This window comes from Salvia miltiorrhiza, chromosome 1, assembly GCF_028751815.1.
Source record: "Salvia miltiorrhiza cultivar Shanhuang (shh) chromosome 1, IMPLAD_Smil_shh, whole genome shotgun sequence".
NCBI classification, from domain to species: Eukaryota; Viridiplantae; Streptophyta; class Magnoliopsida; order Lamiales; family Lamiaceae; genus Salvia; species Salvia miltiorrhiza.
This window is the reverse complement of record NC_080387.1, coordinates 64,560,268-64,576,128: the sequence shown is the minus strand read 5'-3', so window position 1 is coordinate 64,576,128 and position 15,861 is coordinate 64,560,268. Positions and strand designations below refer to the sequence as shown.

Genomic DNA, 15,861 nt, shown 5'->3' with positions numbered 1-15,861 from the left:
TTGGGAACTATGCAATATATCATGTTTATATCTATTGGGAATTTATAAAATATACTATATACATTGCGCATAGTTCCAATTGAGCGCATAGTTCTAATTGAATATGTCCATATAGGAACTATGCGCAGAAATTTAAAAACTATGCGCTTTATATCAATTGTGCTATGTATTTTTAATAAATTATCATTTATTAAAATTTTAATAAGCTCATTCCATTTTTAATAAATTCTAGCGCATAGTTCCATTTTTAAAATTTGAATAAGATAATTCCATGTTTATATCTATATGCGTATTGAAATTTATATCAAATGTGATATGTATTTTCAATAAATTATCATTTATTAAAATTTTAATAAGCTCATTCCATTTTAAAAATTTTAATAAGCTCATTATCATTTATTAAAATTTTAATAAGCTCATTCCATTTTTAAACATTAATTGGAGAACATTACGTACTGCGCATAGTTAATCAATTTGTGGCGCAAAGTTGGTCAATTTATGTACTGCGCATAGTTTGTTGCGCATACTCCAATAATTTCTCATTTGCGCATAATGACACAATTTGTCAAGTCCATATCATTTTGTTCCTTATTGACTATTTAGTTTCAATTTAATATGTGATCACTATTATTATTATTATTTTTTTTCAATTTAATATGTGATCACTATTATTATAGCAACAAAAACTGCAACTAAACAGTATAATTGTAGCACATAAACAGCAAGCAGAGTATCGTATCCACATGGACTATTATGACGAATCACCTTAAGTAATCCTAACTAAACCCTAGTAATATTCAGGCAATCACAAATAATAATGAACTAGATAACTTAAATCAAAACAAACCAAATAAAAAAAATAGAAAACTCAATTAATAAAAGACAACTGATCATAGGGCAGTAAATTCATTAACTAAATCTATGCAATTAATCTATTAATCCTATGTACCAATTTAATCCAGTTATGATGAGAGATCACTTAATTAATCAATTACTCTCGCTAGAGCAGCAACGATCGTAGATTAGTAAATTATCTATCTCCGTTAGGTCTCAAGAAAATCTACTAACTCCCAATAGCTCCTAAGAATAGCTCCCTATGATCCACCTATCTCCGCTAGGTCTCAAGGTTAAAATCATATCATACATTCCTGAATCCGCTAAACAGTTATCTCCGCTAGGTCTCAAACCGAATAGCTAAACATGCAAACTATAATTCACAAGAAATTAAGCACCAGGAATTATGAATCATAAACTGGAAGGCACAAAGGTATTAACAAATAAATCACATAAATTCGATCAACTATTTACAAACCCTAGAATCAGCTAAACGAAACTAGTCAGAAATAATAAAATAAAACATACACATAATTAAAAGAACATCAATTGAAAGAACTGAATTAAATAAAATTGAAAAAATGATCTTGAATCTTCAATCTTGTGGAAATTCAATCCAAGCTCTAAAAACTGGAAAGCAATAAAAATCTAAAGCTAGAAAACTGAAATATTAAGTCTGGGAACTGAAAAAGGAACCTGAATAGGTCAAAAGATGATCTATATATAGGCACAAACACCAAATGCCCATAGAGTACTATGCGCATCTAATTACAATCACCAAATGCCCATAGAGTACTATGCGCATCTAATTACAATCACAATTAATTTGCGCAAACAATTTTAAGCACAATTAATTTGCGAATACAATTTCAATCACAATTAATTGGCTCAATATTAATTAATTTCGCGCAAACAATTTCAATTATACATATAAGTTGAATTTATATTAATTTAATCAAGATTAATTTCCTATGCGCATTGCGCAAGATTAACTTTGCGCATAGAATTCTAATTGCGCATCGAAATCCAATTGCGGAAGATTGCGCATAGAATTGCAATTGCGCAAGATTAACTTCGCGCGTACAACAACAATGCACAATAATTATTTTATGCGCATCCAAATAATTATTTCACTAAATTATTTCATCGAAATATTAATTGGTGTTTTGGGGAATTTTCCTAAACAACACAAAAATTGGGCATGACTAGAATTGTTGGGCAGACTAAACAACAACACACAAGAACAAATATTACTACAACACAAGAAAAATATTTCCCTACAACACGAAAAATAAACAACCTGAAATAAAACTCGATAAATATTACTACAACACGAAAAATAAACACGAAAAATATTTCCCTACACCACAAGAAAAATATTTAACTACAACACAAGAAAAAAATATTTTCCCACAACACGAAAAATAAACAACACACGCCTACAAAAATTAAATAAAGAAAAAAAAATAGAAAAATTACTACAACAAAAAAGCATTAACACCTCACCTCCATCTTCTCCGGCGCCGCAACGATTTGCTGAGGGTGAAAATCAACCTTGATTTTTCAATTTTTCCGCAAACAAAATAACCAATCTTCCGCAAATAGAGAGAAGAAATGCATAATTGAGCTTTTCAAATTTTAAAAAATAAGTGGGTCAAGACATAATAAAACAACTCTACCTACCCAAAATTTACTTCACTAAATTCGGTCAATGTGCACAAGTCCCAAATCTGACACACAAAAGTACACACAAAGTTTAAGGCCTAAGGATTCTCAGTGTACCTTTTTATATTTTATAATGTGAATGGTCATGGACTAAATACTCCCTCCGTCTCATAAGCTTAGGCTTGTTTTCCTTTTTTGAATGTCCCATTTATATAGGCTTGTTTCTATAAAAAGTAATGTTTTTTTAATCATTTACTATTATATCCCTATTTAATTCTTTAATTTACTCCCACTTTAATACATCATTAAATAATAAATATGGGCATACTAGGGAATTTACTTGTATATTTTCATTTCCAATGATTTTTCTTAATCTTTGTGAAAATCCCAATCAGCCTAAGCTTATGGGACGGAGGGAGTATATATCAAAAAGTGGGTAATTTCTAAATTGAACTTGAGATAGTTGGGTAGGTTTGTATATTACCACTAAAATCTTTATCCTTTCTTTATATTGAAAAAAGAAAATTAAGGAGATGGGAATGATATGATCATATATGGTATTGTTATTATAATTATTATTAAATTAAATGATTAATAATTATTCTAAATGGGTACTGCGAAGTTTATCAACCCGTAATCGAGTGTGAGCCCATTAGAGATGCGTCAAAGAGGGTGTTTGGCTAAGGCTAAGCTTATTTTAAAGAACTTATAAGATGTTTTAAGAGCTTATAAATTGTAGTTTTTTTAAGAGCTTATAAGTTGTCAAAGTGTTTGGATTCTTGAACTTATAATTTAGAGAGAGAATTTTTTTGTTAAAGAGAGAAAATATATTTTTAGAGAGAGAAAATCGAAGAGAAATGGACTTGAATGATTTATGATGAAAATAATAAATTATAGTTGAAAAACATTTGAAAAATGATTGTTGCATATAAGATTATAAAAAAATAAGTTGGGGTAGAGGAACTTATTTTTTAGGGAGCTTATTTTGTCAAACACTTTGAAGGAGCTTATAAGCTCCCAAACAACTTATAAGCTGTTTTGAAGAGCTTATAAACACTTTCTAATTGGGTCCAAATATTGAGTTGTCTCGTATTATAGGTTTTTTGATTGAATCAATGAAAATATAATTTAGATTTGTTGTTGGAAGTAGATGGTAATTAAAGAAATGAAGGTAAAGAAAGTAGGCGCACGCTGGAAGGTGTGCAATGGGGCCGTATGAGAGACAGAATAAGTAGTAAAAATGTGGAGCTTTTGATTTGATTAGTTATTTGTGAAAGAGAAAAAAGAAAAGAGCTAGCAATGGTCCTAAATCCTAATTAACTTCCAAGACTATATATATAGTAGGATGAATTTGGATAGATGTTGGAGCTGTATCTTAGGTTCTAGCCACTTCAATTTCTCGATTTGGCGGATCTTGTAGTTGAGCATTAGCAACAGCAGCGGGTTGATTGGCAAGAGGAGCATAAGCGCCATTTATGTTGCGGACAAAATATTTAAGCTTATTGAAAGCATCGGTGAGGGCAGCAAGAAAAGCAGATAGAGTAAGTCCGGCTAAGATAATGAAGAGGCCGGCGAAATCACGAGAGGTGAGGCTGGAGGCACCCTGCGACACGCTGTTGATGAGCGGATCCTGCGAAGAGTATCCGGGTCCAAAGTTCTTCTGCTCCAGACCCGTCATCTCCGGACCCTGAGTGACATTCAGGATGGCTCGGGAGAAGTGCGCAACCAAGGGAGATCCAAGAGGCAAGGCGAACCCAAGCCCATCAGTTCTGAAAGTGGGTCCCACAATCTTGTAGCGAGAGTAGTATCGATTGATCAAAAGCTTCATGTAAGGGTACTCGTCGAATATGGCGTCTATGCCTCCTTTGTGGCTGCCTTTGCGCATGGCGTGGTGGTATTCTTCAAGGGATAGGTAGGACTTGAGCCTGGCGGGGCTAATGTTTAGCTTCTGTGTCAAGAATTCATATGTGAAGGAACCTCTGTGATAGCCGATGAAGTGATCATCAGAAAACGAGAAGTGCAGCTGATCCAGTGTTAGAATGGCCGACAGGTTTGCCGTGTAGCTCTGCATTAGTACGAATGCCGTGAACAGCCAGCACACTAGCACGAAAACTGATGTATTCCTTCTCACCAAGGCCACTGCAATTTTTATCAATTAATTTACTACCCACCTCCATTCAAATTAATTAACTAGAATCAGAATTCTTACTCTCTGGGAAAGCCAAGGCTAATACAGCAGCCAAAAATGGAATTCTGAGTCGACCATTATTATTATTATTATTCGGTTCCTCAACTTGTTCAGCTGCAGCAACAGGAACAGCAGGATCAGCTCGTTCTAATCTCCAAATAAATAATCCCATCACCAGAGAGGCTGCAACAATTGTGACCCACAGATCCCACCTCAATGGCTTCGTAAACGTCCACATGTTGAGTGGCTTATTATTCTTCACAACCAAAACCAATCCTGATTCCGAATAAGGCAGCGTAAAATCCACATACGATGCTCGTGGAGCCCAAATGGTGGTATCCGCCACCACCATATCATATTTCTGTTCATTTCCACAATCATTTACAATTACTAGCTACTGAATTAATGTGAAGAATTAAGATTGTACCTCAGGGATCTCGCGTAGCATACTGTCATAGCTCCAATTAGTACTGCTGCTCTCGTTGTAGCAACAAAACGTGTAGTTGATAGGAAAGGGCATCTGCTTCAACGCATACAAGAAGATATCCACAGCGAATCCAGTGGCACGCGTCTCATTGGTTGCAGGATCGATCTCCACATTCACAAATTCTTTGAATCCAGGCTTCCATGGCACTCCAACTCGGAGGCTCCCCGAAGGAGGTATAGCCCAACCCTTGGGTTTAATAGTTGAATCACCAGGCCACACCACATTCTTCAATCCTTTCATAAAATAATTCAAGTCCCTCACAATTCCCCTGTGGGGATTCCAAAAACCAACCCTTCTCTCCCCTGTTCCGATCAGATTCACTATCTCGAAATCCGAGGGCTTCAACCTCCCATCAACCACTTCAAAGTAGCCACTGAGCCCTCTGAATCTCGTGCTCAATAGCTCCCTAAGAAGTCGAGGCCCGTACGAGGAAGAGTCTCTTGCCATCATATCGTTATTGCACGGATATTGTGGATGTACAGGGCCCAGATTCTCTACTGCAGATGCTAATGCAGTGATGGTGTCATACGCCCACAGCCCATAAACATTCAAATCCATACCCGCTCTGCTGCTATTTCTCTCCCACCTCTCTTGGAAATATCTCAATTCCTTGGAAGGCGCCACGTAAGGCCTCACCCCCACCACTCCTTCCATGGAATCGCGGGTGCCCGAATCCATGGAGCTCAAGAAGTTGGACAAGCTATCCGTGATTACCCACACACTCCCTTCTCTCATCAATCCTAGTTTCTTAGCAGCGTCAAATAACCGAAATCCGAGAGAAGGGTTCATGTGAACTATGAAAACCCTCGTCTCCTGTTGCTCCAACGAAGTGAGCAGTTTGGTGAGACGCTTGTGGTCTGCTGACCAAGGCATGGGGGTGAGATGCACGATGCCGATTCCAACATCTCGGAAAGCATTGCTGAGATGGGATTGGAATTGATGGGCGTATTCTGCATCCTCATACAGAAGCACAGCTTGAGGCCATTGGAGTTCCTGACAAAGAGCTGCAAGAGCTCGAGCTTGCGTCAGATCATCAATGGTTGCCCTAACAAAGAAGTTGTTTTCTGCAGATGAGCTTCTTGCAGTGATTGATACAATCGGGACATGAGATTTTTTCCCTAATTCCGAGATGAATATATCTTGCGTTGACCCCTGTGGCCCTATGAGGCCTTCAACTTGTTCGTTCTCCAATAAATCTACAACTGCATCACCATCACAAACAATTTAATTTAGGGTTTTGAAGACAAGATGTGATGAAATAAATAAATAAATACCTGCAAAATCAGCTTCGAGAACACTTTGAGCATTTCTGATATGCAGCTGCAACATTGTGGTGTAGTTTGGATTCTGAGCATAAACATCCGAAAGCGCCATCTCTATGCAGAGATGGAGCATGGAACCCAAAGGCGAGTTCATGTTGAGAACTAGGCCAATGGGGACGCCGGAAGGCTGTGATCCTGCATCCATTGCAACTTCAGCTATCAGCAAATATATCAGAATATAACGATGAATGTTACACATGTTTATCATAGTTACTCTTCAATCTAATTAAGATCTTGATCATATATATATAGCTAGATAGAAACGATTTAATGAATTAATTGCATCTGATGCATGGCCATTCGATATAACCGAGTTTGATAATAATAAAGTGGCATTGGACAAAATTTTACAGCTTTATTGGCGTGATAATTCATGAGAACTAAGTTAACAATGTACATTCTTAATTTTAAAGATATAGAAATATGTCGTCATTAAATTATAGTCGTGTGACGTATGTGTTTTCGTTTGAGCTTCTATTTAATTAACTAGCATAAAGAGCGCGCATATGTTGTACGCATAATTAGTGTTATTTTATTTAATAAAATAAAAATATAAATGTAATATTTATTTTATATATAATTTTTTAATTAATAATTTGGTCTATTATCTCTTACGAATTTTTTTATAGAAAAATCTATTAGTTCAGTAATTCTATTAAATATAATTTATTGGATAGATATATTTATTTATAAGCCTTATCAATAGTTATAGATATATATCACATAGATTTAGTATAATATTTAATAAATTAATGTATTCTTTCCAATATATAATATATAAAATAATTTTAAAATAAGACATGTAAGAAGGGTAAAATAGGCAATTTGCATGTTGTGGCTAAGGCTCTTTTTATAGAAAGTATATATAGATATAGATTAACAAGTTATATATACGCAACTGTTTAGTAAGTTGGCCAACAGAAATGTAGATATAGATTAACAAGACATAGAAATGTAGGCCTCATTATTTACGAAGTTCCCTCATGGTTAGATTGCCGGGCTCTGTAGCATGGGCCTGAAACCAAAGAAGAGCCACCAAGGCGGGCCTTTAAATAGGTTTTTTTTTCTTTTTCTTTTCTTCAAGTGATGAATTGAGGAAACTCAAGACTACAATGGGAGGTGCGCTATGGTGATTCACACAATGTGATAATAGGAGTATAATTTTCCTTTTATATATAATACTACTATCATTATATGTGCCTTTTTCCTATGCTGTGATTTTTACAAATTTGAGCATTGCTATAAATATATTTACACAAGCATTTGAAACTATAATTTTGCTGGAAAATAAAAATTCTTTAATTCAACTTTTAGCACCAAAAGTTATTAATTAGAAAATGACATGAAATATGCATTTGGAAGTAGAAGTAGAAAAGAATAATCACTTTGAAACTCTAAGGAGGCGTTTGATAGATAAAAATAGTAAAGCTATTGAAAGGGTGAAATTGAAAAAATTATATTCTTGAAGATAAAAAAAATACTTAATCATGCAAAATATGAGGAACAAGGATTCATAGTCGTCTATTTTGGTAGGGATCGGACCACATTATAATATTTTTGAATTAGTTAGATCTGTGTTGATTGACAAAGTGTAGGTGCAAGCTATGGAAATTGATGTATCATAGCATGTGACACGTCCCGAAATTTATCTCCTCTACAACGAGTACGAGCCTTAACCATGGCATGGGGTCGCTTTTAATTATGCTTGTTTCGTTTTTGAAGAAAGAGTTGCAGTTAGGTTCCAAGTAGAAGTGAGGGAAATTATGGTTGATTGCAACATATGAGAAATAGTAGTATACATTCCAGGGTGTAGGAAGAGAGACAGACAGAACATCAAGGACCCAGATTGTGGGTGGACTCAGATGCATCACTCTCTCTCATTTCTAGAGAGAGAAAGAGAGCAATTTGCTTTTTATTGAAAGCCTACAAATCCGTGTGTCGATGACATGGGAGGCAACTGTTTTTGGCGTATTCTCTACTTTTAATACGCAAGCGCACACACACCGCACGCGCTCACTTTTAATCCTTCTTTAATAAATATAGCATCAAATTAGTTGCTATTTGCTTTAAAAGATACTACTACATCCAAGCTTTCAAGAAAAAAAATATAAATTATAAGGTTTGAAAAAGAAAATCAGCTGGGGGTGCTTGAGCTCCCCCTAGCTTTCCCAATGATTTTATCAGTGTTAAGATTAGGGGTGGTAAAATAGGTTCGATTAACGGTTTATAACCGTAACTAAATCGATTTTCACCAATTAGGTTCGGTTTTCAGCTATCGATTAATCGGTTTAACCGGTAATCGGTCGGCTAAAATCGATTAACCGAATTAATAATTAAAATATTTTATTTTATTTTAAAAATTAAATTGAAACAAAGATTTAATTACAAATTTCTATAAAATTATTTTCTGAATAATGTAACCATAAATGATGAATTGGTGGAGTGGATAAGACTTTATCATTTCTTTCTAAAGGCACAAGTTCAATTCCCTTGAGCAGCAATGGAAGCGTGTTTTTTTTTCTTCAAAATTAAACAAATCGGATATTTGCGGTTAATCGAATGATTCGCGGTTAATCGGTTAACCAAACCACTAGTTGTTAGTGAAATCGTCCTTATTATTAACCGAACCACTAGCTGTTAGTGAAATCGCCCTTATTCAAATTAAACAAATCGGATATTTGAGGTTAACTTACCGCTTCAGTTAATTGGTTAACCGACCCACTAGATGTTAGTGAAACCGTCCTTATTATTAATCGAACTACTAACTGTTAGCAAAATCGCCCTTATTTGGTTATGATTAATTAAGAAATCGATTCGATTAAAATCGATAATCGAACGGGATCGATTACCGGCCCTAATTAGGATATTCAACAATGCATGGATATAGTTTATCTTGTAAGAGGGAATCTAATAATGCGAATCTTATTAAGGATGCCAGTTCAGTTCAAGTCTGGTGAGAATCTAATAATTCGATTATAATGCGAAAAAGTATATATATGTAAATTGGATTTGAATAAATGAGAAATTTTGAGTTTAAAGTGCCGAGTGCGGGATGACAATAATCTGATCACGCGCTAGCCCTCCTTTCCTTTCTCCAAAAGAAGATACTCTTCAACTCATTATGAATGTTTGTTTCGTCTATTTATAAGGTGATGAGAATAAGGTGAGCTGAAATGAGGCCAAGATACAAAAATCGAAATGCCCTATTGTTTTGTTGCGAGGCTTCGGCCTTTGCTTTAATTGCTGTTTGTTATCTTATCAGATAAATTTTTGCGTGCCCCATCCACACCTAGAGAGCCACACACCAACTATTCTTTTCATTTCATATATTATTGAATATTGATCATATAAAGATGAAAAGGTATTTCATCTAAAACTACGCACACATATACAGATATATATTGAAACACCCCAATTTTCATAAACTTTTCAATATAAAATCTTTGAAAAAAACTAATAGATAAAATAAAATTTCTTGAATTATAAAAGTTTAAACCAATTTAAATTCAACTCAAACTTCTATAGAATTACTAAATCTCTAGTCATTCACTAAATCTCTAGTCATTCTCGACTTCCATGGCCGCCTCAACTCCAGAACTGCAAAACTGAAAAGATAAGGGGTGAGCATATTTAAAATATACTCAGTCAGGAATATAACAAATATCCACATACGTCACATACGTAATTAAATCACATTATCATACTTGCAAACATACGCCAAGAGACCGGAGCCCCTTGACAAACATAATCATAGTTTGAGTCGATGGCTTAAGTCCCATGACCAAACACATACATAGATCAATGGCTTAGGTCCCATGATCAACTTATCAACATAGATCAATGGCTTAGGTCCCATGATCGCACATAACATCATAGATCAATGGTTTAGGTCCCATGATCGCACATAACAACATAGATCAATGGCTTAGGTCCCATGATCGCACATAACAACATCGATCAATGGCTTAGGTCCCATGATCGCATATAACAACATAGATCAATGGCTTAGGTCCCATGATCACACATAACAACATAGTCATAAGATGCACATAAACAAGTAATCAAACGCGATAATAAAAACATATATAACCATATGAATAAGCGTAAAATCCCTCACCTTAAAGTCGAGACTATTAAATCAAATTGGGAACGAGGGTCTTAATCGCACCGCATCTAATTCAATATAAAATCTATAAGAACCTATATCAATAACATTTAGGTTATATAAAAATAATAATAATAATAATTTTATAAAAGGTATTGTCATTTTACAAATATATATATATATATTAGTATATAAATACGTAAGGAACATAGCTAAAATTTGGTACTAAAAAAAAATCCAATTAATGAGTTTATATATATAAAAAGGACGAAAATTGTTTGACTAAAAACCATCAACCATAATTTTCGAAACACATTAAAATTCCAGGTTTGGTTAACAAAACAAAAATTATATATATATATATATGTATATATATATATGGGAGGGCTACAGTAAAAACACTTCTTAAAATATAAATATAAACGTTTTTTAATGTACGAATTTTATCCAACATGGTTACGAATTCATCCAACATGGTTACGAATTGTGAAAAATAAATTTTTGCTACCTTTGGGATTCGAACCCAAGACCACGAATTCATCCAAAAGGGTTACGAATCAACCGTAGATCTTGATGATCTAAGGGCTGAAAATCATTTATATTTTATACACTTAAGAGTGTTTTTATTCTAGCACTCCCCTATATATATATAGCAAACTAAGGTAAACTGCAACTTCAGATCTTTATTCATAAAACTTTGCAAAACCAATTGTTATCCTCAGAATAATATTATTAATTAAATACACAATCAACATAACATATTTAAGTTTAATATACTCAAGTAAAAGAAATACTCGAAAGTTTACGCAGAGTTCGAGATGGAAGGAAAGTCTCATATATGAATTTTGTTTGTGAAAAGCTACATTATCCTTTGGCAGCCGCACATTTGTGAAAACAGATTTTGGCCATTGCTTGAAGAATGAACAAGAATTTAAGATTTAAAACCTTACGAAAATAAGAATAAAAAATGAGAAGAGAGTACCGATTCTTGATGGCTGTTTCGGGTTCTATGGGTGTGTCTTAGGGTAAATATTATACCTTTATTTATACAAGTCTTTAAAAGAGTTTGATAGGTGTAGAATTTGTAGTCTATGTATATTTCCTAATAGGATAAAGAATAAAGATGATAAAAAGAGTTCTAATTCTAATAGTAATCACAATAATAATAATAATAATAATAATAATAATAATAATAATAGCCTAGATAAAATTAATTGTGCTTATCTATATATATCATATAATTATCTAATAAAAATAATAAATTGTACAAGAAAATATTAATAATTAAACTTATATAATAAATCTAAATTATCGGGGTGTTACATATATAGGCAGTGACGGAGCCAAGAATTTAGTTCAGGAGGCTGAATTTGTACGGGGTTCGGGGGCTACTGTCCTTGAATTTTTTTTTGGGACATTTCGTACATTTTAGATATTTTTTTTATTAAAAGGCAAGCATAATAGTAATAATAACGAACAATATTTTCATAGATTATATAGTTTCAATATATTACAAATAACTTAAGAATAAATACTTACTGAGCTAGTTATTTTTGTTTGAGACAACAATGACATTTGATTGCGACGTGTACTCATCGATTGAAAACGTTGCAATATCTTCTCGTTATCAACTGTTAACACAAAAGCCAAAAGCAAGCAATTTATGCTACAAATACTCTAACCACGCAAACTTCTACCATAACACAAATTTTTATATTAGTAGAGATGACGTGCATTTGCACATAAAAAGAAATATTTTAATAAACAATTGTTTATGAGTGTAAATTTATATTCATTTTATTGTAATATTTATCATTTTAATACATTTTTGAATCAATTATTGGATAATTTTTTAAAATTACTCCATCCGTCCCTAAAAATTGTGACCTTATTATAATATCGGTACGTCCCTGAAAATTATGATATTTTCTTATTTGGAAATGATCCCACAAAATTTTCATCTCACTATTTATTAAAAAGTGTGAGAGTTGAGACTCAATCTCTACTCAAAACACAACTACTATACTTTTTCTTAAAATCCGTGTCATCTCCTTTGGGCTACAATTTTAAGGGACGGAGGGAGTATAATATTATATATAAAACTCATAAAATTGAAAAACTTCATCAAAATTTAATATTATAAAAACACGACAAAAAAAGAAGATTGATTGAAATTCATGTTTATTTTCTATGTTTCATCTTTATATAATTATTTTAATTTCAAGGATTCTAGTAAAATTAAACTTCTAATAAAATTATTAAATAAATTCTTTATATTGTAATTCTAAATTATTAAATTTACATAATTAAAAATACTAACTTATGTAGATTAAGAGTTCTTTAATGGATACTATTACTTAATTATGGGTAAATGTCACTTTATGTCCAATTGTTTTAGCGAATTCTCAAAATTGTCTCAATCTAACAATAATACCAAAACGATACCCAACCTATGAAAAAAAATATTGTTTGTGTCCTATTAAAATATTATTTGAGAAATTTATTTTTGGCGAGAAATTTAATGAACAAATCAATAAATTTTACGAATAAACCAAGATAACTGATGAACAGACGTATCTAATTAATATGTTGAAAATTTCGGCCCTCCAGGATTCGAACCTCAGACCAACATGCTTGTTCATAAAAATTATTGACTTATTCATAACAATTACTGATCTATTCACGCTTTCTCAATTTCGCAAAAATATTTGCTTTCTCAACATATCCCCCCTCTCTCTCTCTATCCATCTCTCTTTATATATATATATAGGGTTAGGTTCCATGGAGAACTACAAATAAGTAAATAACGGAGAACATTGAATAAATCTATAAATTTAACGAATATATCGCATAACTAATGAATATGTGTATTCAATAAAAATACAGAAAAAATATATAAAAACACACCCCTCTTAGGCTTCGAACCCAGACCAAAACTTATTCATAAGATATATACATTGATTTATTCATCGAAATTATAGACTTATTCGTAACTTTTTTATGTTCTCTATATAGAGAACATATTTGCAGTTCTTTACGGTTCTTTTCCATATATATATATATATATATATATATATATGAATTCATTAAAATGTCGATAAATGTATACGGAAATTTGAATCAAAAAATAAAAGGAAATCATATATTTTTTTTTATTTCACTTTAAAGTAGCTCAGTATATAGTATATATGTAGATTACATTATCCATTCTACAAAAAATACAATCATCTATCATCTATTTAAACAAAAATAAATAAACACATGACCTATATGTAATTTGTTTAAATAGTGTATTAATTAGAAAACGAAGCCTAAGATAGATTATGATGATCGATATTAAACTCAATTCATATTATAGCTTTATATAATATAAATTTATATTTATTTCACAAAATTGGAGTCTCGTCGTCATATCATGACTACACACTTTAAACACTAATCTACAACTCCTTAATTCCCGTGCTGAAACCAAACGTGTCAAAATTCGTGGGACGGAGGGAGTAGCATATAATAAAATGATTCTTCTCTTTTTACGATACGATAAAAGTATAACTAATTATCTCTAATACATAGCTAGATACAATCGGGTATACTTGCAAACTAGCGCATACAAATATACAATAGGCAATAGCTATTCTTAATATATACTATATAATAGCTAGTATAATATGTATAGATGTATATGTTTTGATTAAATTAACCACACTAACTGGAAATAATTTATATGTATACAATACACTGTGAACTAGAGTAGTACTCCATCTGAATAATTAATCTCCTAATTAACTCAATGTTGCTTTCTTTAATGAATTGGAATAAGAACTACAAGCCACTTCAGTAGATATAGAGCATCAAGGAGAGATGTGCGAAAGCTTGGGAGATTCGCGCTCCCCAAAAGGTGAAAGCCACAATGTGGAGAATCATGAGGAACCGACTGCCTACCTGCGACAACTTGGTTAAACGGAGGATCCCACTCGGAGAAGAGGAAGTACTATGCAATGCATGCTGCCAGAGGGAGGAATCAGCTCAACACCTGTTTCTCCGATGCCCGAAGACTGAAATGGTGTGGAACGAAATCCAAAAATGGGTGGGAGTTGATTCGGTTCGACCCGACAATGTCGAAGCACACTTTGAAGCCTTCTCAAACCTTGGGACGAGGAAGACCAGTTCGAAGTTCCTCTCGGTTCTTTGGGCGTGCACCACTTGGCTTATCTGGAAAGGGAGGAACGAAAGCAGATTCGAGAGCAAGAACTGGGAGATCGCTAAGATGTTAGGTGGTATTAAAGCTAGATTGTGGAGTTGGAACAAAATCTTCAACCTGTTGGAGGGCGAAGTTAGCTTTCATGATTGGATGACAAAAGACATTTCTTATCTCTTTGTGTAACTCACGGTACCGCTGGTACCACCTTTCCTTTTTCTAATAATATCTTCTTTTCTGATCAAAAAAAAAAAAAAAGTAGATATAGGATTACATATATATATATATGTGTGTGTGTGTGGTGGCGGGGGGCTATTGCTCTTGTACCAACATGTCCCAACATTATCCTATTCCAATTAATGTACCATATATATAGGTATCACTAGTTTGCTTGCATTACATATTTTTGGGGTAGAACTAAGAAACCAAATTAAAGTACCATCTTAAAGGCAAACCAGTCTCTAGTGCTTTCTCCACTACAATACTTGCTATCTTTTACTTTTCGAAATTATTATATATTACATCAAAGAAAAAAAAAAATACTCCCTTCATCCCTAAATATGACTTATTTCTTTTTAACAGGATAATTTAGGAAAATTTTCTAAATTAGATAAAAATAATAAGGTTCATAACTTTTCAAGAGTTAAATGTTATCTTTTATGAAAATGAGTAATTTTTAATAGGACGAAACAAAGGAAGTAGTAATTTTTTAGTACAATTAATGGATGAAGTATGTAATTAGAGAATAGTAGAATATGGAAGAGGGGATGAAGTATGTAATTAGAGAATAGTAGAATATGGAAGAGGCAATAATCAACAACAATATCTCACATGGTGAATGGATATAATTTGATCTGATTTTGATTCAAGAATTTATCATCGATTGTTCACAATTAAATACAATAAAGAATGTATAAAAAATGTAACAGTCTCACTCTTGCGCTACAAGTCTGAACTGTTTTTATGTAGACAATGATGTAAATTAATACTATAATGTCAGTGCTCGTAATAATTACGGTGATAGACGAAATGGAAACTGCTAGGGAAAATTAGAGCAGCCAA

The 15,861-nt window shown here is 33.0% G+C and overlaps 2 protein-coding genes across 2 annotated transcripts; one reads left to right on the top strand and one right to left on the bottom strand.

The window, feature by feature from the left end:
• Positions 1 to 3,749: 3,749 nt before the first annotated feature.
• On the bottom strand, positions 3,750 to 6,717 carry LOC131004999 (glutamate receptor 2.8-like). The gene is made up of 4 exons (XM_057931775.1): positions 6,449 to 6,717; positions 5,115 to 6,376; positions 4,709 to 5,048; positions 3,750 to 4,638 (listed from the first exon to the last, which is right to left on the bottom strand). Exons 1-4 carry the CDS (start codon positions 6,702 to 6,704, stop codon positions 3,875 to 3,877), a joined length of 2,622 nt encoding a protein of 873 aa, XP_057787758.1. The 5' UTR covers positions 6,705 to 6,717; the 3' UTR covers positions 3,750 to 3,874.
• A 7,794-nt stretch (positions 6,718 to 14,511) lies between these two features.
• Positions 14,512 to 14,985, top strand: LOC131011494 (uncharacterized). The gene has a single exon (XM_057939282.1). The coding sequence runs from the start codon at positions 14,512 to 14,514 to the stop codon at positions 14,983 to 14,985; it is 474 nt and encodes a 157-aa protein (XP_057795265.1).
• The last annotated feature ends 876 nt before the right edge of the window (positions 14,986 to 15,861 follow it).

Excerpts from the sequence above, each read along its gene's own strand:
- LOC131004999 (XM_057931775.1), bottom strand. The coding sequence starts at position 6,704 with ATGATAAACATGTGTAACATTCATCGTTATATTCTGATATATTTGCTG. Across the intron at positions 6,377-6,448 it reads TCTCGAAGCTGATTTTGCAG|TTGTAGATTTATTGGAGAAC; the intron begins GTATTTATTTAT and ends ATGGTGATGCAG. Across the intron at positions 4,639-4,708 it reads AGCCTTGGCTTTCCCAGAGA|TGGCCTTGGTGAGAAGGAAT; the intron begins GTAAGAATTCTG and ends TAAAAATTGCAG.
- LOC131011494 (XM_057939282.1), top strand. The coding sequence starts at position 14,512 with ATGTGGAGAATCATGAGGAACCGACTGCCTACCTGCGACAACTTGGTT.